Source organism: Rhinatrema bivittatum, chromosome 1, assembly GCF_901001135.1.
Source record: "Rhinatrema bivittatum chromosome 1, aRhiBiv1.1, whole genome shotgun sequence".
Classification (NCBI taxonomy): Eukaryota; Metazoa; Chordata; class Amphibia; order Gymnophiona; family Rhinatrematidae; genus Rhinatrema; species Rhinatrema bivittatum.
Window position 1 is genome coordinate 520,719,043 of NC_042615.1, and position 26,600 is coordinate 520,745,642.

Consider the following 26,600-nt stretch of genomic DNA (forward strand, 5'->3'; position numbering starts at 1 on the left):
TGGAAGTGGGAAGGATGACTCAGTATACATGACAATTCATTCCTCTGTGGAGTCACATGGTTAAGATTCCAATTGTGCTAGTGTCTTTTGTGATGCAGGCATCCTGACCTGGACTGAGACAATCAATTCATTTTGCATTCTCTCATTAGGACTTCAGAAAGCCCGCCAAGTCTCCAGCTGCTTAAGACCCTTCCTGGGTTGAACTTATCGGCATCACTCTTCGATCAAATTGATCAGCCTAATGACTGATTAATTTGACTGTCACTCCGCTCCATGAGGAAGTCTGGCCATGTCACTTCCACAAATGACCAGATACTGCTTGCTGTTTGGCATGAATACTGGGCTAGTAAGACAACATACAATATTGCTGCCAAGTCTTGGGGCCCATCTATCACTAGTTTTGTAAATGATTATTTTCTAGATAGTTTCAAATCAAATATAATTGTACCTAATCCAGTAGTATGATCCCCTGTCCTGTATGCATTAGGCTTCACTTTCACTCTGTTCCAGCCAGAGCCATCCCTTCGGTCCTGATAAAAATTACACAGATCATCCTCAAAATTGCAGCTCGCCTCGGCTGCATTGAAGGGTATTTCTGCAAGGGCAAAAAACATGAGTTCAGTTAGGATGATTACAGAACTGAGGTGTGCAAGAATATCTGACATATGCCAAAACATATTCTGCTTTGTCAGTTACAATTATATGTCTGCATAACACAGTCAATAATTATAGTTACTGCACATAGGCAGAGATAAGCAGGTCAATATCGGACATCCTTTCTGTATAACTACTCTATTTCTCTAGCATGACCAGATGTACGCAGCTCTGTAGAGATACCCATAGAAGAGAATCCCTCCTCACTAGATCTTACAATCTACAGATTGATCCGGTTTTTACATTTTTCTAGAAAGGGGAAAAATAACCCCTTTTATTAATTTCCATAAGAAAAATACATCAGCAGAAAATAAAATCCACACTGGTATCTGTACATAAGGTCTTCAAATTTGCATTAGTACCTTCAACAATGATGACAGCAAAGCAAAATGTTCAGACAGATAACCAATTTTCTTTTGTTTTCATTTTTACACTTTGTTTCTAATGTTACACTTTCAAAGATTCACATTTTCAATGATTTTTTTCTAGCACATTTATTTATTTATTTTATTTATTTATTTATTTAAGGGTCTATATACCGGAGGTTCCTGTATAATATACATATCACCCCGGTTTACAATGAACAGTAACTATCGCTTCAAGTTAGCGGTTTACAATGAACATGGTTAATCCAAATAACAGGAAAATATATATAATAATGTTAACAATTAAGAAGTAATAATAAATAGATAAAATAACAATTAATAAATAAATAAAAATAAATAGATAACTAACAGTAAACATCCATGAAAAATAACAGTAAATAAGATAACAAGTTATGTGAAATATGCTGGGGTAAATGGATGATAAGTGACTGACTTTCTACCTGCTCTTAGCTCTGCGGGAATGCTTGTTTAAATAACCAAGTCTTAAGTTTCTTTTTAAATGTGGAGTGGCATGGTTCAAGGCGAAGGTCTGTGGGAAGTGAGTTCCAGAGTGACGGGCCCGCTGTGGATAGGGCGCGTTTTCTCAGCGCGGATTTAGCTGGTTGGGTGATATTATTAGCAGGGGATATTATTATTCTGAATAATAGTCGACAAAGGAAGAAGGTAAAAGGGTCCATTCTCTGTAGCGGTGCACCTCCAAGATCAGAAAAGAATGCCTGTCAGTAATTTTAAAGGACACTATCAGGGATGGCATAATCAGAAAGAGAACACATTAAAACCGGGATCTTGTCATGCTAATTCTATTTCAGTTATGCCTCATGCATTATTTCTGTTTTGTCTAGCATTTTTCTAGGGCTTTTGTTGTTTTGCTGAGAGTTTATATTTCCTTTCATATCATTCTGATGCGTCAGAGGCTTGGTGTGATTGCCGTACTGCAATAACTGACATTTGCTTACAGTTTAAGAGACAGATTTAAGTTTCTATCAAAAGCAGGAGCAAAAAATGTCCAAAAAGCCTGCAAGCCACTTGACTTGCACTATTGAGAAACAGTATGTCTTTTGCCCAAGGGCTACATTTTCTGCAGCTTCTGGAAGAGTTAAAATTTCATAGGGGAAAAAAAAAACCCCATAAGCATATAATTGTGCAGAAATGTTCCATGTGGAACCTTTGCTAAATTCAAGAATCGGGCAAATGTCCAACTGTGCTTTTTGGTATTATATTTTGCTTACATGATTTTTTCCTTGTTATTTCTACTTTTTCCTTCAAGAAGTTGCAGGAAATAAATTCCCTTCTTCTCCTACCCTTTTATTTTAATCATTATGTATATACTTGAGCAACACATGTAAAATTGTCATTCCAATAAGGTTACCTGAATCTGAATATTTCAAAACTTACAAGTACTGCCCGGAGGCAGGCGCAATTTATTAAACAAAGGTGAGGAGAGTTTTAGATAGGGCTGGGGGGCAGGTTAGGTAGGGGAAGGTGGGGGGGGGGTAGAAGGAAAGTTCCCTCCGAGGCCGCTCCTCAGAGGGAACGGGGAAAGCCATCGGGGCTCCCCTTGAGGCTCGCCGTGAGCAAGGTGCACAAGTGTGCACTCCCTTGCGCGTACCGACCCCGGATTTTATGACATGCTCGCAGCTGCGCACGCATGTTATAAAATTGGGTGAACAATTGTGCGCGCCGGGTTGCGCGTACCCCTTAATATCTGGCCCTATATGCGAATAAATAAGCTTTTGAATATTGACACTTTTATGTGCAAAAATCCTTTGAAATTTCACTGAATTTTCAAAAGGTTGTACATGCTGCAGTACATGCTGCTGTTACGCATGTAACTCCTTTGGAAAGTCACTCCTTAGCCTGCAGAGAAGAGGAGAGGAGGGGTGAGTTTGGAGCAGACACTGAGTATGTGGGATTGAATTGGAGAGGGGCTGCAACACACACAACTCAGTCCGCTGCCATGATTCCAGGACTTGGGACTCACTCAGCAGCGGGTAGAGAGAGGGCGCAAAAATCGGGGAGCTGTGACTTATTGGGGATGGGAACAAAGAGAGTGCCAGGGTCAGGGAAAAAGGAAGGGGAAGAATGTTGCTGTCATCCTGGAAGAGGGAAAAGTGACGGAGGTGGGTGGGGAAAAAGAGAAAATGTGGATTAGGAAGGGGAGTAGTGGTTGAAGAGAGAAATACGATATGCATTATTCCTATCCCCATCCCCGCCACCCACTTCACTAATCAACAGCAATCTCTAGGGGGGGGGACCACATCTCAAACGTTCCCAGATATAGTGATGGAAATGGATCCCTGAGTTATGCATTGAAGGGACAATTTTTAAAGTGCCCAGAAAGCTTGCAGGTCAGAAAATACTTTTATTTTCAAAGGGTAATTCTTCATGGAGTTTCCCTTTGTTTATGTAATCCCCCCTCTTCGGGGACCTCCTAGAATGCAGGGGTACAATGTTGTCCCCAGGGCCACTCTTACTCCCTGCTCTTCTTCTCCTTTGTACCAACACAGTCCACTGGCCTCAGGATGCTGGGGAGGAAGATAAACCTGAGCTCATGGGGGTGGGGACCCACACATGGTCTCTTCCTTCCTTTGAGCTCCCTTGGGTCCTGGTACTCATGCTCGGGATGTCCTTACTGGAGGGATTACTTTTACCACTGAAGAAATATGCTGGACAATCTGGTTGAGTGTTCAACAAAAATGTACTGCAACCAAAAATACTTAAAAGTCCAACTCACAACAAAAACTCTCCAGATAATCTTCACACAAAATAAACAGCCCAAAAAGTGCTTTTCTCTCAGTTTTAAAAGTTGAGTTGGTGTCCCTTTGGATGACAAACTCAGAAGCAATCCTCACTCCTGGGTGGTAGAAAGCGGGCTCCTACTAAGATTAGGTCTCCTCTCTCTTTCACTGATGGTAACAGCTTGGATTTCTGGTGACAGAAAGTCCCAAAATACAAACTCTCCTCCTCCTCCTGTGTGGGCAGGAGCTGGTAGCAAAAATTCTTCCCAAAACACAAAGCAAAACTCTTTGCAAAAACACTACTTTCTTCTTCTCTGCAGTACTATCAGGTCACTGCCATCCCTTTTTTTAACTTTATCTTTATTAATTTCATATATTACATTCAAAAAATTATTGATTAATGAAACATACAGCAGTTCTGGTAGAAACTGATATACATAAAGAAAAAAGAAACTAACAGAGTTTACTGTGGTTAAAATTACATAAAGGGGAGAGATAACAGGAAATTTAATAGCATAAAAGAAAAAGCCTATATATCTATATTAAGGCCAAGACAATGATAGCATTCAAACTAACTGAAGCTGACTTGATCTAAGAACATAAGAAATTGCCATACTGGGTCAGACCAAGGGTCCATCAAGCCCAGCATCCTGTTTCCAACAGTGGCCAATCCAGGCCACAAGAACCTGGCAAGTACCCAAAAACTAAGTCTACTCCATGCTACTGTTGCTAGTAATAGCAGTGGCTATTTTCTAAGTCAACTTAATTAATAGCAGGTAATGGACTTCTCCTCCAAGAAGAAACTCTCCAATTGAATAGAGTCATAAAAAATGTAATTAATTCCTTGAAACCTAATAACACATTTAAAAGGAAACCTCAGTGGAAAAGTGGCACCAAGGGCCAAAACTGACTGCTTTTTAATCAAAAACAATTTCCTTCAAGCTTGTGTCTCTTTAACTACATCTGAGAATACTGAAATTCTCTGCCCAAGAAGATTCTTTCAATCAAAATAAGAGTCTTAGAGTCCACTGTTTATCAGATTCACAAGCATAAATCACTAATAGAAAATAATTTCAACCCTCAATAAAACCAGTAAGACCAAAAGAAGCTTCATATACATTAATATTACCAGCCTTTAACATAGAGAATCTGGTTTAACATCTGGCAAAAAATATACCTTACTAACAACATGAATTACCTCCTTAGAGACCTTAAGAAAGTCTTAATAAAACCTGCTACACATCTCCATAGGAGATGTAAAAATCTCAAATTAAACCTTTTAGTATATTTATCCAACTTTCAACCTTTCTGTGTAACAGCTGATTATCTTTAATCAAAGCAACATTAGTTTCAATTCAAACATTTCCCTTTAATAGCAACCATTTGATTGGCCTGCTCTATAATCTTTTAGCAATTGTTCACTAACTCGTGCAGATACACTTCTCAATGAATCCAAAACAGAGTCTACTCTTGAGGAAAGAGATGATTCCAATTTAGTAATAGCTGTCCATATTGATTCCATAATTATAACAACAGGTTTACCATTATAGATGTAAACAATGGTGTAGATGTTACAACTGTTTCCACAACCTGAGACCTCCCACATCTGGGGAAAAGGGAGAAAAAAAAACTGTTCCTTCAGTCTGTGGCAGTATCAGGCTGATAGGACGTAATGAGACTGAGGCCTTTTGTTGAACGGAGCTTGAAACTCCTAGTTCCAAAGCACCCAAAATTTGGCTTGAAAAATTAAAAAGAATCTAGAGTCACCTGGGAAGAGTTAGGGGTTACTTGGGGTTACTTCTGGCTCCAGCCAGTGCAGTCAAGAGGAGGAAACACCTTCAAGCCACCTTTCCTTTTGTTCACCATCTTGAACTCCAAATCAACAAAATTTGTATGGGAGTCCCTTTGGCATGCTGATGGTGGCATGCTGCTGCACAGCCCAGTTTTAAAAGACTTCTGGCTCCAGCCAGTGCAGTCAAGAGGAGGCAACAACATCAAAAAAAGTCCAGATGTTGTAGCGCAGCCAGACAGTGCTATCCCTTCTTTAACTGGGTGAAAGGAGTCACAGCACCTTTCTGACTTCTCAAGACAGATCTCCTCAGGCAGGTGCAGGATCCCAAAACGAAACTCTCAGGAAAACACATAACATCTCTTCGCAAAACAATTCTTTACTCTCCCAACAACAATCCCTTCCAGTCCATGGGGTACTGGCCAGGGCAGTCTCTTCCCATAGATCAGGCTGTGAGGGCTAAATCGGGGACCACTTCAACAACTCTCCTTTCACTCTAAAACGCTAACCAAAAATGCCACATTTCTCCTCATGCACACAGGCTCTTATAGTGCACCTGCAGGGATGGTCTGCAAATTATTGGATCCCAACACAGTGTTTAAACTATGATATATCTAGCTAATTTAGACCTAGATTTATCAAAATGTGGTAAGTATTGCATGTGATAGCAAAAGGGGTGTGATTAATGCAAATATTCAGTTTATTGTGCCAGACCTAGAGAGAGAGAGAGAGAGAGAGAGAGAGAGACTGGCCATAATGTCATCTCCCTAGATAGGTATTTGTATCCCTATGGTAGGCCTACCTAGTAACTCGAGGTGAGGTTTAGGTATTAGTGTAGGGGGTTAGGGGCCACTTTGACATTCAAAGTGAGACGTACGAACAGAACAGTGGTCTCTTGTGAAGATTTGATGACCTTCGGAGTGAGGAAACTCACTCTAAGATGAGATTTGGGCAATGTTCTCTCAACCTAGCTTGATGGACGATGGGCTGTCCTCCCCTGGTTAGAGGTTTACCTAAATGGTGGCCAGGGATGATGGGGGACGGGGGAGGAGGAGGGTTGGGGAGCAGGGGGGAGGGAGTGGGAAGGGAACAGGCGAGGCAGACTGAAGGCAAGGGGGTGGAGGGGGAGAGGGAATAGAGACAGGGAGGGATAGGAGGGATGGGGGAAACTTTGCAGACGTTAGTAAGGGAGGGGGGACGCTAGCAGGATGGGGGGAGGGGTGAGGGAACAGTATGATGCTTGTGATAGGAGAGATATTGGGCCAAGGCATATTTATCGCCAGACACAAGCATGGAAGGGCGAAAGCAGTCTGGGATGAATGGCTGAGATCAAATGTCTTTCCTTAAATGTTAAAAGGCTAAATTTCCCTTATAAACGCCAAATGCTCTTTAAAGAGCTCCAGAGATTAAAGGCGTCAATAGCATTTATTCAAGAGACCCATCTCAAACGCAGAGATGAAAGATTACTATATTCAAAACAATACCCTATTCAGTATTTCGCCCCGGCCACACCCCACAACAAATATCGTGGCATGGGGATTCTTTTTTCTCAGCACCTTGTGGACCATCTCCAGGATCAATATAGTGACCCAGAGGGCAGATTTCAGATTTTACAGGTTACCCTGAATAACTTTTCCTTGGTGCTAGTCAGCATTTATTGTCCACCAACCTTACAGGCGGAGACTCTACGGGAGGTGGGAAAGAGACTGAAGACATATCCTACGGATAGTTTAGTTCTTACAGGAGATTTTAATGTCTCATTGGCCCCAAGGTTGGATACTTCTGCTCAGGTACTCAGGGGAAAGGGAAACCCAGGAAAGTTTTAAAACAATTACTGAAGGATCGCCATTTAGTTGATATTTGGCGGGTCAGATATCCACATAACCAGAATTACACCTACTATTCACATTCTCATAATTCATACTGTTGTGATCCCGGTTGTGGCTCCCACAACCGGGCTCTTACCTCCTTTGCCTGCCCCGATGGTCTGCCGGCCCCTCCGATGCGTTTCTAGGCCTGCACAGGCCTCTCACTGCTACAGCATCTCCATGAGGGAGACACCGTCGAGATTTGGGACTTGGCCCTGCCCATCGGGTAAGCGTGCACGCGAAGAGGCAGCTTTTAAAGCTGCAGGCTCGGGAAACCTCGGCTGGCCTCCACAGTGACGTGAGATGCCGGCAGGGTATTTAAACCCAGGCCCTGCTCCTAGAGATCGCCTTGCAACAAGGTTCACTCCTATGTGAGTATCCAGTTGCTGTTCCTGCTCCAGCCTTGATCCAGCTTCCGTTCCTGATCCAGCTTCCATTCCTGACCAGTCTCCGTTCCAGTCTCAGCCTTGTCTAGCCCTTGGACTGTCTTTCTGGTACCTGACTCTGGTTCGTCTATTGGTTTTCCTTGTCCGCCGCCAGCCCTGAACTTGGACTGTCCTTCACGCTGCTGATCCTCTGTTCCGGGAGACCCCTCCTAAGTCCCAGCGGTCCGGGTCCTCACAGGCTCCTCCCGGGGGGACCTCGAGCTTCCAGGGCGAAGCTCCTGTTTGGTCTCCGGCCCCGTGCCGCCTCCCAGCCATTCCATCTCTGCGGAGCCCTCTTCACGTTCTGCATTCTCTCCACACGGCCGGCCCAAGGGTCCACTACACCAGTCATAACACATACACACGTATTGATCGGTTTCTAATATCTAAAGATGCAGATATTGAGTGTATAACATGGTCGGATCATGCACCGATCCTTTGGACGTTATCAGGACTCCAAGGGGAGGAGGGGTGCAAGTTCTGGCGATTAAATGATTATCTCTTGAAACTTAAACCTTATCAAGACAGAATGGGTGAGGTCCTAGAGGACTACTTTCAATTAAACAAGGGGGAGGAGGTATCTCCTATGTCAGTTTGGGAAGGAATGAAGGCGGTTCTTAGGGGCCATCTCATCGGTCTGGCCTCTTATCACAAAAAACAAATGAACCATCGAAGGGAGGCCCTCTTATTAGAACTGGCTGGATTGGAAGCTAGACAAACAGCATCTGGGGTCTATTCGAGCCGGGGTTCTGGATAAGAAAAGAGCAGAAATCGCATTATAGATACAGCGGCAATTGCACACCGATTGGATCTCCTAAAGCAAAAATATTACGAGTATGGGAATAAGAACAGTAGGCTATGAGCCAAGCAGCTTAAAGAATTGATTTATCATATAAAAGCTGGATCTGGTGAACTGCTTTTTGGTTCCAGCAGCCATATGGTCTCAGTTTCAAACTTACTATGAGAAATTGTACACCTCAGAGGTTAGGGCGCCAAAGGAGGATATTACCTCCTATTTGGCAGGGATGGATCTGCCTACACTGACAGAAGCTGAGCAGCTTTCATTGGGGAAGCCCATCTCTGAGTTTGAGGTCGATTGAGCCATTAGGGATCTTAAGTCTGGCAAGGCTCCTGGAGTGGATGGATTTACCCCATTATTTTATAAAACTTATAGGGGCATCCTAAGGGGTCCAGTGGCACAAATGCTTAATTATATAAGGGATGGGGGGGCAATTGTTACCTTATGGTAATGTGGCTGGAATTACAGTTCTCCCTAAGCCTGGGAAGGACCCAGCGAATTGTGCCTCCTACAGGCCTATTTCTTTAATTAATATTGATCTGAAACTCCTGGCAAAAATTCTGGCTTTTCGTTTAAGGGGGAGGATAGATGGGTTAATTCATACAGACCAAGCGGGTTTTATGCCAGGCTGGACAACAGCAGATAATATCAGGAAATTAATAGACCTGATCTATAGTTCCCAATGAGCAGGCTATTCAGCGGTATTTTTCACTATCGATGCAGAAAAGGCCTTCGATAGGGTATTTTGGCCCTTTCTCTTTGCAGTTATGGATAAGGTTGGTTTGGGGGGTTTCTTTTCTAAGTGGGTTCAGGAACTATACCGTGCCCCACTGGTGTATTTAAAAATGAATTACGGATACACGCATAATTTTCTGGTTCAGCAGTGGACTTGGCAGGGTTGCCCACTATCTCCACTTTTATTTGCCCTCAGTCTGGAACCTTTGGCAGCGGCTATACAGCAAGACCAGGAGGTGCATGGTATTCCGGTTGGTCGTAAGCAGTACAAAATATCACTCTACACAGATGACATTATTTTTTCTTTAACACATCCCACATCCCTTAACCTCCTTGCAAAAGGAATGGTGCCAGTTGGAAGTCTATGGCCGCCTCTCGGGTTTTAGGGTAAATCCGGAGAAGTCGGAAATCTTGCCAGTTAATCATATCGGACTCGAAAAGGAAGGTAAATGGTTGTTTCCCTTTCGATGGACTAAGGGGCCCCTCAGGTACCTGGGGATAAATATAGGATTAGATCTGGAGGGCTTAGCATGTAGTAATTATCAGCCCTTGGTGCGCAGCCTTTTAGGAGATTTGGATAGGTGGAATCGAATACCGCTCTCCTGGTTTGGAAGGGGATTGCTATATCACTGCCCAAGATCGTCAAAATTTTCTCCACTCAAAAGTTTATAATGAGCCTTTAGCCTTCATACTTTAATATATTCTTGTTCTGACAAAGGTCCCGGTTAATGCCTCTAAGTGCGCAACTTTGACCGATTTAGTTCCGCGGGTGGGTTCGCCCAACCCGCGGCTAAAGCCAAGAAAGCTAAGCAAGCAATTCCCACGACAGTTTCATGTTTCATCTGTAACACTTTCTCAGATTCTCTGGTCTGCAAGCCCGATATTTTTCTCAACTGCATATGATCCATCCACATCTCCTCGTGTTGAACTGCCCTTCATTCACAGACTCTTAGACGTTGCGGTCCCCCTGACGCAGTCCCTGACGCAAAACACGGCCGTGTCGGGGTCCTTGCGTATACCATTATTTTATAAATGTATATTCAATATAAATCCGTGTGACACATCTGTGATTGTACCCAAAAAGCAAAGCGGTAACCGATCCAGTGAGCTGTGTAACAGTGACGACAAGGAGAATCGGATGATAGCAAGCCCTTTATTAAATGCATTTTAATAAAGGGCTTGCTATCATCCGATTCTCCTTGACATCTGTGATTGTATGCACTTACAAAAAATTTATTGTAAATAATATTGACCAGTAAATGGTTTGCCACACATTATTTCTTTGTTGGAAGGATTAATACCATAAAAATGAATTTGCTACCTAGACTGGGTTTTTCAAGCTCTGCCGTGCTTACTCCCCACACATGAATTGAAACAGTTACAGCAAAAGATGTTCTTCTTTATTTGGATAAGGAGACCACCTTGGGTAGCTAGGGCGGTGTTGTACTGGCATCGGAAGGATGGTGGGGTAGGTTTACCATCTTTAGTGCATTACTATGTCGCGTCCCAACTTAAATATATGATCGATTGTCATGATCTCGCCTCAACTAAACAATGGGTGGAGTTTGAACAGGCCTTGGTGGCAGGGTCCCCATTACATTCCCTGTTTTGGTCAGAGGGACTCACTGCTAGGGAGGTTATGGCACTTCCTCCACCACTGCAATGCACATATACCATCTGGACATGCTGGAGATCCAAGCTAGTGAGGGAAAAGCAATACTCGACCCTTAGTGAATAGCCACTGCCATTAGCAATGGTTACATGGAATAGACTTAGTTTTTGGGTACTTGCCAGGTTCTTATGACCTGGATTGGCCACTGTTGGAAACAGGATGCTGGGCTTGATGGACCCTTGGTCTGACCCAGTATGGCATTTTCTTATGTTCTTATGTTCTCTCTGGTATCCAACACTTGAAAAGCTTTGCTATTGGGAGATCCAATCCGATATTTATTAGATGGGAAAGGCTAGGGTTTTACTAGTCTGGGACAGGTATGGAATAACGGGCTATTAGCGTTTGAATAGTTACGGTTATGTTATGATCTCCCTCAGACTGATTTTCTGGCCTATGCACAATTAAAACACTTTATCACCATGAAGGGGTAACCCTTGATCTTCAATGGGGTTGCTCTTTATTTGAAGGATACTGTATCCTGGCAGGTAAAATACAGAAAATTATCTCCAAGGTCTATCAATTATTGGTAGGACAAGACTGTTCATTAGCTACTCATATCACAGCTTGGGAGAGACATCTGGGAGTTACCTGGGAATGAGGTAAATGGGAAGGCTGTTTCCAAAACTTAGGGCGGTCTCTATGTCGGCGGCTATGATGGAGAATAGATATAAACTTCTGTATCGCTGGCACTATTCCCCGGCCAAGTTAGCTAGGTGGCAACCCAGTCGCTCACCAATGTGCTGGTGGCAATGTTCCCAAGTGGGCTCCTTTTTCCACATGTGGTGGGGATGTCCGCAAATACAGGGCCTTCTGGTGGGACTGCCAGAAGCTAATGGAGAGGATATTCAAAGCCCAGGTCCCACTACAGGCAGAAATCTGGTTATTGGGGTTCCCCTCTGAGGAGTATACAGAGGAGCAACAGATCTTGTTAATGCAAGTGATTACTGCAGCGCGTTTATTGGTGGCGGCACAGTGGAAGGCCACCATAGTTCCGAACTGCTCCCACTTACTTTCTAAATTACGTCATATATATTTAATGGAAAAGCTGATGGTGATTAGAAGAGATACCCTTCCTAAATTTCACAGGACTTGGTCTCGTATCAAGGCTTACCTTCAGGACTGAGTGTGTATAGAATAGGGGAGTTGGAATATCCGCAAAGTCGGAGATTGGAGGATGCGGAGGCTGGGTGAGGGGGTAAGGGGGTAATGGATAATGGATAAGTGGGAGAGATGCTGATATGGGGAAGATCAGCTTTGGATATATAGCCCCTACAGCTAGTCTTTATCTAATATAGTTCCTTTTGCATGCCGTCTAAAGTTTGTGAACTTCAATGTTTCCATTATCATTTGTTGCCTTTGTTATTGCTGATGCTTTATTACTAATAAAAAATTGTCAATAAAAAAAAATGGACAATTCTGCATGGTGGTAGAAAACCCTTCTTCAAGAGGATAGTCTAACCAGTGACACTAGAGTTATTCATTTTATTACTGCCAACAACAATCAGCTAGTGGCCTCTGAATGTCCTGTTTTAATATTTTGAGAGAATATGAGGTTCAAAATAGTTAATTTTCTTTCTGAATGGTGCATACCATAGAGATGAAACCTCAATGAATCAGAGTTCTGTTCAAATGACTTTGGGCCAGATGTACGGAAAAAAATCCCTTTAGTCTGTATGGCCCTTTGCATGCCACAGATGACATCTGTGTACGAGTGATCAAAAACATACAACACAAAGTGAGAAAGGATGGAAAAAAACTGGGAGAAGTCGAAGAAATAAACACAATTCTTACCTGTCTGACTCTTGCAATACTCCGGAGAGAAAGAAATATCATCAAGGGCAATATGCCCTGCTTGGACACCATTGAATGCAACTTCAAAAATGACCTACAAAATCCAAACGTATCATTTTGTTTACACATGATGGTGCTATATTGCATTAACGGTTTAAAAAGATGCTGAATTGTAATCGTCGGAAAGCAAGATCTCTCAAAATACCATATTATATTGCTTCACTTCCAGGGTGCAGTTTTACAAGGAAATAAAGGTTAAAAATAAAAACATAAAATATACACATTAATACCTGTTAACTGGACAACATAATACATTTCTTGCCTAGCTTTGGGAGCTAACATTCCCTTCCTCAGTTCCATAACAAGCTCCTGAGAGCTAGTCAAGAAATATTTTAAGTTAGTGCTATAAATGGTATCACCTAATATACTTTTTTTTTTGTTTTTATTGGTTAATTTTTATTTTCGTGCATTCAAATGGACTAACACGGCATGCATAGTACTTTATCCGGGGTGCAGTTTGGTAGGGGGAATATTTTACACACTGGAGTGCTTTGCATTGCTCAGCACATCTTCTAGCACAGGGGTGGGCGACTCCAGTCGTTGAGGTTTCCTAACTGGTCAGGTTTTCAGGATATCCTTAATACATATGCAAGAAATAAATTTGTATACAATTGAAGCAGTGTGCATGCAAATCTATTTGATGCATATTCATTAGGGATATCCAGAAAACCTGACCAGTTTGCGGCCGAAAACCAGCAATGCCTACCCCTGTTCTAGAGCCTCTTCCAAAACGCAAAGTAAAAGAACCCATATGATCCTAAATGTTCTGGGGTTTATGCTTTCTCACTCAATCATGTCCTACACTAAATATTGGTTTCATCATTTTTCATCATTTTGCTTTTTTGTTGTTATTCTTTTAAATACAACTGGGATTAACTTGGATCTTTACTCTACGAATGTAGCTATCCTTGCAGCAGTGCTCCAACAGATAGAGTCATTCATCAAAATGCATTATGGTGTTAATGCCCACGATAACGCCATAACGCATGTGATATTAATGGCATCACATTGTGCAAATGCAAATTTTTCATAGGGGTTGGATTGGGGAGGGGTTTGGGCGGTATTAATGAAAATGAGGGGCAATATCAAACGTTTTTAACACCGGAAATAACTACACCTTTTTTCCTGGCATAATGCTGTGTGATATGCCTGAAACGGCCAAAATGCAATTTACAATAAAGATTGCATTTTGGCCATTTCTGGGCTTGGAGAGGGAATGGAGTGGAGAAGAGAGAGAGCCTCTGAGGAGGCTTTCACAGTATTCAACTATTTATATCACTATAGGAGGGCCAGCTAATAACTTGAGGTGAGGTTTTGATGGTGGCTTAGGGTTTTGGGGGCCAGTTTGTCAAGCTAGGGTGAGAGAACATTGTAGAAATCTCATTTTTGGGAGACTTTCCTCACTCCAAATGACATTAAATCTTCACTGAGGTGTACTGAGCTGTTCGTATGTCTTACGCTGCATGCCTTGAAAAGAATCTCTCTCCATAGTAGCAAAATGTAAGTATCATGGGGTGCAAACACTTTAACTTAAAGCAAACAATAAACTGGTGCTTATAAAAACTGATACTAAACTACATATTAGGCCACTTTTTGTTAACTCTTATAACCTTCCTTTTAAAACACCTGTATAATACATTCAGGGGCATATTCACATCAATGTGTAAAAAATGTATTATGCTGCACTCCCCATCCCATGAATGCAGGATTTACTATACTGCACAGATAAGGAGCAATGGGGATCCTTGGATCAGCTGAAACTATTTTGAGTTTTGGTGCTGGAGGGATGAGATAGCTCCTGTCCTGGACAATCTGGGGCTCTACTTAAGAGGAGGGTCCAGGGGATATAGAGCGGAACTTAGAAGGGTCCCTGCGAGAAGGGGTTTTTTTTTGTTGTTTTGTTTTTTGGCACTTGATTGGAGGGGTTCCAAGGGGGAGGTGGACTTTGCAAGGCAGGGAAATCTGCTAGGAGGATAGAGGTATTGTTGGTGGAGTTGGGGGCCAACTCGCTTTCAGGCTCCCATTCATTCTCACAGACACACAGACCTCCAGGCAGGCACCAATTCATTTTCTCTCTTTCTTTCTCTCACACGCACACACACACACTCGGGTAGGCACCCATTCTCACACAGACACATCCCAGGCAGGCATCCATTTATTCTCACACACACACACACACACACACACACACAACCCAGGCAGAATCCCATTCATATACATGCACACACTGAAGCAGACCCCCTCTCTTTCTTTTGCCAGCAGCCTTGGGGCCTCTCTCGTTCTTCTGCTGCCACTGTCACTGTTGCCGCATGGCTATTGGGGAGGTGCTGATCGTTGCTACTGGCACTGAAGTCCGTTCTGCTCTCTCTTCTGTGCAGGCCTCACAGTATTAAAAATTTGCGGACTTCCACTGTCACCAGATCAGCATAGAGAAAGTGCTACTCTTGCACATTCCCAATGAAAACACATGCCAATCACTAAAAATTCGAATTATATTTTTTTACCATTGCTGTCTGATCTTAGTTTTCTAATTGGTTGGTCACAGGCTTTTTTTTTCCATGTTCCCTTTCTTGGTCTTTTGTCAATTCCTTATACAGGGTCTCTTTTTTTCTGTTTCTTCTCTTTCCACTTGTCTTCTTCCCTGCCTCCCTCAAATTCACAATCTGGTTCTCATTCCCATATCCTGTCTCTCTCTCTCTCTCACACACACAGCTCTCACCCTCACATGCTGTCTCTCTGAAAATAAAGGCTCTCACTCCCAGACACGGTCTCTCAAAACACACACACATTCTACAGGACCTCCGTGGGTCGCAGCAGGTTGGCCTTCGCAGCGGGCCTCCTATAGAGCCGCCATGAGGTAAGATCACAGACACTGCTCCTTTTCTACACGTGGGTCGATGCTCCTCCTCCTTCCTGCCTGCGCGGCTCCAGCAATGTTTTTCTTCTGGGGCTGCACAGGCAAGAAGGAGAAGGCATACCTGGAGATTTGGAGATTTCTTCAGGCTTTGGTGGCGCCCCGACAATCTTTCTGCTGTGTGCTATCATACATCCGGGCATCTTAGCGAGAACAGCAGCTGGCACACATGATAGGACACACTTCTTTGCTCTGCCGTTGGTGGGATGAGGTCCACCGGCAGCCGCACAGCTTGTCTTCCAGTTGATGGGATCCACCGATGGCCCCTATGGCCCTGCGCCCAGGTCATTGGCACCCCTGCCCCCCCACCCCCCCTCGGCATGCCACTGTCCACCAACCCCATTTCATACAAAAATATTTCCTAGTATTGCTCCTGAGTCTATCCCCATGAAGCCCCATACATGAAAATTGGTTTTTACCTGCTAATTTTCGTTCCTGTAATATCACACATCACATTGTAATATCACAATCCCAGAAAAGTGGATTGTGTATCCCTACCAGCAGGTGGAGTCAGAGAACAATTAGAACTTTGGGCACTGCTACATAACGAGAGTGCCACCTGCAGTCACTCAGTATTGACCTGTACCCAAGCCCATGTTAACAGAACTAAATAACGAAGGGTAGCACCCAACCAAATTTCCGGACTACCACTTCGTCGCTGGCAAAAAAACCAGACCGAACAACTGCTAAAAACTGCTCCATGAATCATGTCTGCAAAAAAGGAGCTTCAACAATAAAAACTTAAGCAGGTTCTAACCAAGACAGTCTTTCGGTATATGAAGAAAGGGGTGGGCCTCTGGACTGATCTGTGATATTACAGGAACGAAAGTTAGCAGGTAAGAACCAATTTTCATTTCCTGAACATACCCAGATCAGTCCAGAAAAGTGGGATGTATCCAAGCCACCCTACACTGGGCGGGAACCAGAAAGACCCGCACGAAGCACTCTCCCCCCGAAGGACGGTTCATCAGAAGTCTTAATGTCCAATCGGTAATGTTTCATAAAAGTGTGAATAGACGACCACACCGCCGTCCTACAGATCTCCTGAGGTGACAGTAACTGAAACTCTGCCCAGGAGGTAGCCTGAGCCCTAATGGAATGAGCGCTGAGACCCAAAGGCACCTGACGCCCTCGGGCTATGTATGCCGTGCAAATGGCTTCCTTAATCCACCGAGATATGGTCGCCTTTGACGCTTTGTCCCCCTTCTTTGGGCGATCAAAGAGCATGAACAAATGATCAGAACGTCTGAAGCCATTGGTAACCTCCAGAAAACGCAAAAAGGTGCGCCGAACATCCAAAAGATGAAGGTCTCTTTTCTGAGAAATCTCCCGGGACCAGTTAGGGAACCCCGGAAGCTCCACAGTTTGATTGACATGAAAGGCTGAAACCACCTTAGGGACAAAGGACGGAACTGTACGTAACGATACCCGATCGTCGTAAATCCGAACAAAAAGATCCCGACAAGACAGCGCCTGCAACTCTGAGATCCGACGGACCGAGCAAATGGCCACCAAAAACACCGTTTTCAAAGTCAGATCTTTCAGGGAAACTCCACGAAGAGGCTCAAAAGGAGTGCCACATAAAACTCGCAGGACTAAATTCAAACTCCAATCTGGACACACCTAACAGATGGGAGGGCGCAAATGTTTGACCCCTTAAGAAACCGAGCAATATCCGGATGCACTGCCAGCGAACAGCCGTCAAAGTTTCCCCGCAAGGCACCTAGAGCTGCAACTTGTACATGAAGGGAATTGAACGCCAAGCCCTTAGCGAGGCCCTGTTGCAAAAAGTCAAGCACCCGAGGAACATGCACCGCTAAAGGATTGCAGGAATGCTGATGACACCACGTCTCAAAAAGCTTCCAAACTCTCACATAGGCCGTAGAGGTGGCTGGACGTCTCGCCTGTAGGAGGGTGGAAATGACTTGTTCTGAATAACCCCTCAAGTGTAAACGTCGCCTCTCAAAAGCCAAGCCGCAAGAGAGAAACGATCCTCCCGATCTGAAAATATGGGCTCCTGACGGAGCAGATGCATTAGATGAGCCAGCTGAAGTGGACCTTCTAGCGCCAAGTGTACCAGATCCGCGAACCACGGATGACGTGGCCACTCCGGCGCCACCAGAATCACTCTTCCCGGGTGCCACTCTATGCGACGGAGAAGCCGACTTATGAGGGGCCAGGGCGGGAAGGCATATAGCAGAATCCCCGTGGGCCAAGGACACACAAGAGCGTCTATGCCCACCGAGCCCTGATCTCGGTGATGGCTGAAAAAATGAACTGTTTTTGCATTCGCTTGCGTTGCCATCAGATCCAGCTAAGGAGTTCCCCATCTGGCGCAAATGAGATTCCACGCCTTGAGAGATAGTTTCCATTCCCCTGGGTCTAGTTGCTGACGGCTGAGATAATCGGCTTGCACATTCTCTACTCCCGCAACATGGGATGTGGCAATGCCCTCGAAATGGCGCTCTGCCCAGGTGAACAGAAGACGTGCCTCCAGTGCTACGGCGAGACTTCGAGTCCCGCCTTGCCGGTTGATGTATGCCACCATTGTCGCATTGTCCAAGAAGACTCACAACATTCTGCCCTGGATCCAGGGAAGAAATTCCCGCAGGGCCAGACATACAGCCCTAGCCTTGAGCGGTTTATGGACCAGGATCTTTCCATCGCCGACCAGAGCCCTTGGGTGGACCTTTCTGCACACACCGCCCCCCCAACCTGAGAGGCTGGTATCGGTGGAGATTATCAGCCAATTCGGAGTGTCCAAATCCACCCCCCATTCCAGATTTTCCAGTGACATCCACCATGACAGACTGGCTCTAGATTCCGGAAGTAGAGGCATTGGTAGATGGAATTGCTCCGACACCGGGCTCCAGAGAGACAAAAGCGCACGCTGTAAAGGTCTTAAGTGAGTGAACGCCCAAGGAACCAAGTCCAAATTGAAGCCATGGAGCCCAGGACCTGAAGATGATGCCACTCCATGGGATTGTTTCTTTGAAGAAGGGAATGTATTTGTTCCTGCAGCTTCCCTATTCGGTCCGCTGCTAGAAACATTTTGCCCAGCAAGGTATCAAATTGTGCTCCGAGATAAATCAACTTCTGAGTGGGTTCCAAGTGACTCTTCTGCACATTGATTAGACAACCTAGGGATCGCAATGTGAACATCACCATGTGCACTGATCTCTCGCAGTCCACGCGAGACTTCGCGTGAATCAACCAGTCGTCCAGGTACGGGTGGACCAAGATTCCCTCCTGACGAAGGAAGGCCACAACCACCACCATCACCTTGGTGAACGTACAAGGAGCTGTTGAGAGACCAAATGGAAGGGCTCAAAATTGGAAGTGTCATCCCAAGACCTTGAATCACAGAAACCTCTGGTGATTCAAGCGGATCGAAATGTGTAAATACTCCTCCGTTAGGTCCAGAGAAGCGAGAAACTTCCCTTTTCGAACCGCGGCCATCACTGTCCTCGGGGTTTCCATACGAAAGCGAGGAACCCGAAGGCAACGGTTCACCTTCTGCAGGATGGGCCGAAACGAGGAACCCGAAGGCAACGGTTCACCTTCTGCAGGATGGGCCGAAACGTGCCCTCCTTCTTGGGGACTACAAAATACACGGAGTACCGACCTCATCCCTGTTGAGCGTCCAGAACTGGGACAATAGCTTTGAGTTCAAGAAGTCGTTGTAGAGTCACCCGGACCGCCTCTCGCTTGACAGTTGAGGCCACTCAGGACTCCACAAAAACCTCCCGGACCGGGCGCGAGAACTCCAGTGCATACCCATCTTTGATCACTTCTAAGACCCAGCGGTCTGATGTAATTCTTGCCCATTCCGTGTAAAAGTTGGATAATCTGCCTCCGACAGCTTCGTCGATGGAATGGGTGCTCGTGGCTTGTTAGGGATCTGCTGCTTGAGTTAGCAATCTGTTAATGAACTGCTGCTGGATGCTCCTGTAAAGGGAGGAGTTAGCAATCTGTTGTGGGATCGGCTGCTAGAGAGAACAATCGGAGAGGATCCTGCTGCTGGACACTCCCACAAGGGGAGGAGCCAGCAATCTGTTGTAATACTGCTAGTGGTTAGCAATCTGTTGCAGGGTCTGCGATGCGGATGGGAGGAGCGAGCAGATGCGAATAGCAGTCTGATGGAAGTCCCTCCCCTAAGGGAGGAATAGCAGTCTGTAGTGAACTGCCTCCTATGGGTCTACTAAGGAATGGCAATGTAAATGTAGACTGCAGAGTTAAAAATCTGTACCAGCGGAGTTTTGAAGATGGTGCTCAGCTGGATAGAAAGTAAATAGGTGAATCCTTGGGCCGATGGCAGATGACAGCGCCCTCGGGAGGGAGTCTCTAGAGGGACCACCAGCTAGGCTGGAGTATGGAGACAGACACAGATAGTTCTTTATTAGATAATCAGTATAACCACCAGAGGTGGCAGTAGTGAGCTGGTATGCCTGGCAGGGCTGAAGTCCCTCAGATTCTGGCACTGCGATTCCCAGGTTGCTGAGCTGCATAGAGACTGTAGATAGTGAATAGACAGGATATGCAGATATACATAGCCGGTACTAGATGATATCTCACACAAGGTCTTGATATGGCTCAGTAGTTGGAAAGGATTAGGCCCTCGAGGAGCGAGTACCTGGTTCCAGGGAAGCTCTGAGAGTGTGGTGGTCACTCACACTAATCTGTATCTGGAATAGCTTCTAGTCAATAGAGAATCTTCAGAGTGTTCAGGAACATAGGTCCTCGAGGAGCGAGTGCCGGTTCCTATATACCATCTGAGAAACTTTAGAACTTCTTGAGAAACCTTAGAACTTCAAGGACCTGTTGAATAAAGGTCTTAACTCATCCCGCTTGAACAAACGCACCATGCTGGGGTCATCCCTCTCCACAGGAGGGTCATCAGGCTCATCCGGATCATCAGTATCCACATCAGCTGGATCCAGCCATGGATCCGGGTCTGCCGCCCCTACTACCCCAGAAGCCGGTGTCGCCCCAGACCCCAGGATCGGATCTCGCGTACCCTGGGGAGAATCCCCTGTGGGGTGAGCCTGATCAGAGAGGTGCTGACGAGGGTCCGTACCCTGACCTCTTTTCTCAGGTGGGTCCGAACCTGCCCCCAGGAGACTGGGCCTCTTTACCACCGAGCATTTCCTAGACAGGAAAGCCTGGTGCATAAGGAGGACAAATTCTGGGGAAAACCCCTCCGGGTCCCCTCCCCCACTGGAGAGTCGGCTGGGGTGATATCATCAGTTCCCCCGGTGAGGTCTTCTCTCACCGGGGCTAGAACAGGCAGAGAATCCTCTTCCCGTGAAGCCGAAGGCAAGACAGACGTTCCCTCCCCAAGGGAGGAGGCAAGAAGCCCTGAAGAGCCCTCTAACCCCTGCGCATAAGGAGGCCACATCTAACGCCTGGCTGTGTGACCCACATGCGCGGCAGGCCTGCGATTCTGTTTTCGGTCTCATCCACAGCAGCGCGTCGATAGTCTGAAGTGAAATAGAAAAGGGCGTGAATAAAAAAAAAAAGAAACGCTCAGAGCCGCGACGCGGAGAAAAATTTCAGTCAGGCATGACCAGAAAACCAAACTTTTTGTGCTGCGGGCTAAGAGACACCGCTGAGGAGAAAAAAAATGCATGCAGCCGTGCTGCGGGAAAGGAGCTTGTCTATAGTGAAATCGCAAGGTCCCCAGCAGGGAAGCGGCGAGTAAACGAAGCACACGGATAAAAACTCACCCTTGCCCTCAGAAAACGACCCGGAGCCCCGGGAGCTGAGGGGAACAGTGCTGACAGTTTCCCCGGCAGGCCTTAAAAGACCCTCCTGCACCTCTCCTTACCTCAGCACTGAAGACTATCAGCCAGATGCAGTGAAAACAGCTCTTCTTTTTTTTTTTTTAATTAAACTTTACCAAGACACAGAGAAAAGCTGTTCAGGAGACAAGGGAGCAGCTGTAGCAGAGATGGTGGTGAGTAGCCAGGAGCCCCTGGTCGTCAGACACCGAACTGTGGTGGGTGAAACCCTGACAGGAATATCCAATTCCCTGGACGCCCGGCTTCTACTGAGGGATGGCCCACGAAGGCGCCTAACACCTCAGGAAGCGACCGTAAACCAAAAAATGTCAAACTAACTAAATAAAAAATATAACTAAAGACTGCAGATGTGCATCTGTACCACCTGCTGGAGTCAGAGAAATACTGAGGGACTGCAGGTAGCACTCTCGTTATGTAGCAGTGCCCAAAGTTCTAATTGTTCTCTGACTCCACCTGCTGATAGGGATACACAACCCACTTTTCTGGACTGATCTGGGTATGTTCAGGAACATGACCTCTGTAGCATTCTTTTCTCTGAAAAACATTTGCTTCTTGTGTACTATTGATACTTTTGAAGTATCTTGAATGTTTCCATCAGACATGATTGTAATTGTCGGGACAGAGTCCTGCTGGGTGGGTACGAGAGTGAATGAATACTTGTGTGTGGCCTTGTGAAGGAAATACAAAGTGAGTATTGTAAGTGATGCAGTACACCTCTAGTTGTGCATTTGCAGATGCACAGGGCAAAGCAACGCAAGAGCTCAGGCAATGCATTTTTGAAGACGCTGGGAGGGAGGCTCACACTTCAGTCACTTCTGAACTGGTGAGGAGGACCTGTCTGGGTGGAGGCTGCCAAGTCAGTAGATTCTTTGTGGATGATTTGGGGGTGGGGAAGGGGAGGGAGGAATGGAGGAGGGCTCTGGAGCCTGCAGGCCTTGGAGGGTGATGGGTGCATAAAGGCAGGCTGGCCTCTTCATGTTGGTCATGGGGCAGAGGATCTGGAGGAAATGAAATATTTTCTGTTAACTAGTCCTTTCATTTTGGACCATTTTGCAAGGAGTATTTCACGGCAGCTACTGTAGCCATTTTACGTTCAAAAGTGTATGCCCACATTGGTAGCAAGGCCACGTTATAGAGGGGAAATTTATCATGCCCATGGTAAAACTGATTGATTGGCACCTTAAGTGGAGTTTAACATACACATAAAACTTATCCTGAGTTGTACTCTAAAACTATTTTAGTGCGAGTTTTATTGCATAGGCCCCTTAGAGCCTGATTCAGTAAGGTGCGGTAAGGTCTTTAAAATGTAAAATGCGCATTATCCCCAACACATCCCATTTTCTTTCAGTGAGCGCAAGCTATTCACTAACAACGCTAGCTACAACTAATATTGTAGCCACAGCAATTTCTGCTGGCAAAATGCACCATAATTTCACCACTGAATTAAAAAAATCCCTTCCTTTGAAGGTGATGAGCTCTATTATTCCCTAACCTTAGAAAGTGTTCTGTTTCATACGGTGCTGAGAGGGAGGGTAATGAAAGGGTGACAGGAGAAGCAGAGAGACTAGAATCGGGAAGGGAAAGGAAAGCGACAAGTGCAGGGTTGCCAGCTGGCTCCATTTATTTTCAGGACAGGTTGATCCAGTCTTGGTTTCTACCCCACTCATAGTTCTGATTTCCATACTGAATCCATAAAAAAAAAAGCAAGACTACCAGTCCATGGCACATACAATGGAGTAAAAGCAGGACTGGATCAGGTGGTCCTGAACAAAAATAACAAACAAACACAGAATCAACTGTTGACCCTAGACTCGAGGGGAGGTTGGAAACATATGGGTGCTCATGTAGAAGGAATGCAAAGCAGAAACATTTCAGTAACAGCTGTGGGAATGGGCTAAACCAGGACTTTTGTTTTTTTTTTTTCAATGGGCATAAGCTGGTGTGAGTACCGGCATCTTTTCCTCCATCTGCTTGAACTGCCCTGTGGTCCCCACAAACATGTATCTGGTGCCGCCTCCGCTCCTTTTTCTGTGCAGAGGAGGGGAAGAGAGAGTGCTGCTAGGCAAGGAATTGGGGGGAGAGAAGAAGCCTGATCTTGGCCCCTGAGGAAAGAGAGAGAGAGGATTCAGCCTGCCTGCTGGGAGGAGGGAGATGAGAGGCGGGGAGGAGGGAGGCTGGGAGGAGGGAGATGAGAGGGCCCCCCCTGTTGAAGAGGGAGAGGGCAAAGTAGTGAAATAGGGGGGTGGAATGTGTTATGTTAGGGCCTCCCTGCAGTGTAGGTCTTAGGGGCAAAGCTATTAGGCTGGTTTGGTCAGTCACAGGTTAGAGAAAAAGGAAGAAACAAAAGGACAGACCTGGGCGTGTGTGTGTGTGTGTGTGTGTGTGTGTGTGTGTGTGTGTGTGAGAGAGAGAGTGTGTGTGAGAGACAGAGAAAGGTCTTAGGTTGGGACCACTGAGGCCCTATCATTATCCATTTCTGTATGTGTGTGGGGGAGGGGGGGGGACGGGACTGAGGTCTTATCTTCGAGCTGGCGAGCACCTGTCATTGTTGTGAGAGGAACAGGTTATGTTAGGGTCCAAAATGTCCAGACAACAAAGGCAGAGGAAACAAGAATCCTTTTCCTTTTGGTTTAGTGATTTGAATATGTCAGTTTTGGGAATGGGAATGTGCAGTGTCTCCATCTCTATATTTTGCATAGTACAGGAGGAAATACATTTCTGTTTCTATTTCTCCAGTGTTGAATGCAGAGTCTGGCTCTTTGGGCTTTCCAGTTCAGTTTTTGTCTGCATATTTCTATTTATAATTTGTAGTCATTTATTCTGTATTTAGTGAGGGTCTATTGATGTTCAATCTGTGTAATCAAGCGAGGTATTCTGCTAGTATATAGTTTCTGTGTAGTGGTCTATAGTAGTCTAGATTGTTCTGTTTTCCCAATATGAGTTGTATTGATGCTCTAGGGTTGGATGTAATATTTGCAATGCTGTCATTTCATAGGCTCTGCAGCTAGTTACAGAGGGCGGGGCTCTGGACAGTTGCTCTTTCCCTCCCTCTCACAAAGAGGGCCCTACTTGTGAGTAGCAGCATCCTTTTTTTCCAGAAAAAACACCCTGGCTAAAACATATAGCTTGCACTAAAATGTTATCTTTTTTCCCTACTTACCTCCAGTGGATATGGGGCATTGATATCAACCTCTGCTAAATTCCAGGCTCCCGTGATTGCACTTTCCATTTTCCAGATCTCCTCATAAAAACCATTGGCATCTCTAGTATAAACTGCAAAGACATTGCTACTTTTCCGCTGAAGGTGATAATAAAAGGACAGGCAACCCGATACAGGTGTTGTTATGATGGGTGAGACCAGCTGAGCCACCTCCTGGAAGTGCTTGATGTAAACAGAATCCACATACATGTAGTGACCTTAAAAAAAAAAAAACAAAACCCTTACAGGAAGTCAGCAGCATGTCTCTACTAACACCTGACCAGACAGCAGAAAAGAGAGCCAGGAATCAAATAAAGATGGGCATTGGGTCACTTGAAGAATCAAAGTCATTTTGATCTGGAAGGATTCAGAATAATTTGAATAAGATCAGAATTAAGTTTGCAAAAACGGTCTTTAAAACATCAGTATGTATCTAAAGATATGTTTTCACTCCTGTACATGATGGTATGGGACTTTGAGGGGGGCAGGGTAAGTTTCAGCCTGTGGCATGATTCTTATCAATATATGCTCCCATTTTCATCTCTGGGGAGCAAGCGGGCAGCAGTACAAGGGCTGAAGCGTTCATCTTCCCTGCTTACATGGAGATGAGCAGACAGACCAACAGCAGCAAAGGAGCCTGGGGAGTGGTGCCATTGGTAGAAATTTGCTCTGAGCGCACAAAATCATTCACAAGGGTCAGAGACACCGATGGTAGCACAGGTTAGAGCAGTTCGGAGCAACAGCTGGACATATTGGGGGTAATTTTGTTACAACCCGCATAAGAAAAGTGGGCAAACACATGCATAAGGTACACTAATTTTCAAAGCAAACATATGTGCATATGTTCACTTTGAAAATTATCTCACGAAATCCACCCACACACAATTACACTAAATTTGTGTGCAAGAAATTTTTAAGGAAATTTACTTGCATAGTTATGAAAATTCAGAAGTATATAAGTGCAAACCCCACACCAATTCCACCTCCAGGAACACTTCTGCACAGTCCAGGTAAACTTACCTACTTATCAGGCAAGCAATTTTATAATAAATCATTTCTGTGGGTAAAGCACTGTTTTCCAGTGGAAAAGCCCTCATTAAAAGAAAAAAGGTGAATGAAGAAACAGTGTTCTGGAATGTGACATGGATAAAATGTAGACACAACAGAGATGTATAAAAACAAATGGAAAAGAAAAAGGTCATCCAATAAAATCAGGGTCGCTTAAAAATATATTTTGGCATTATGCGATGTACGCAAAAGGAATGTTTCGGCTTAGCACATATTTTAAAATTAACTATTTTTTCTGCTTTGCCCAATTATAACTTTTCATTTTTCTCTATATTATAAAAATCTTAGGGGCTCTGGGTAATTATTGCATCACATCTGTGTATATGTGACGTAATGACATCACCAGAAGCTGGGAGGGTGGAGGCGTTGATGCCTACACCACAGAGCCAGCGAGTGCAGCAGCAGCGGTGCCGGCACCAGACAGGCTGGTGGGGTTCCCAGGCCCCCCCCCCATCAAAAAGGAAACAGCATAAAAAAAAAAACCCCAACAGATTCAGTAGCAAAAGAAGAGCTGGTGGGGTTTCCTGAGCTCCACCAACCCAGGAGTCAGAGAAGCCCCAGCAGGTAGCAGAAGGGCTGCTGGAGGTTCCCAGGCCCCACCAGCTGCACAAAGATGATGTCAAAGCCTGAGGTGGGAGGTAGACGTGGGAGGAGAGGGGAAGGAGAGGGGAGGGCCAGATTCAGTGGAGGAGGGTAAAGGA

At 45.1% G+C, this 26,600-nt stretch overlaps 1 protein-coding gene across 4 annotated transcripts in view; it reads right to left on the reverse strand.

Moving 5' to 3' along the window:
* Window positions 1-26,600, reverse strand: part of MAMDC2 (MAM domain containing 2) — a 222,367-nt gene that overhangs the window by 82,066 nt on the left and 113,701 nt on the right. For all 4 annotated transcript variants that reach the window (XM_029612686.1, XM_029612695.1, XM_029612678.1 and 1 more), the window contains exons 7-9: window positions 24,793-25,049; window positions 12,858-12,951; window positions 449-595 (exon numbers count right to left, since the gene is read on the reverse strand). In XM_029612686.1, the coding sequence (XP_029468546.1) occupies window positions 449-595; window positions 12,858-12,951; window positions 24,793-25,049 (498 nt within the window). The remainder of the gene's footprint in view (window positions 1-448; window positions 596-12,857; window positions 12,952-24,792; window positions 25,050-26,600) is intronic.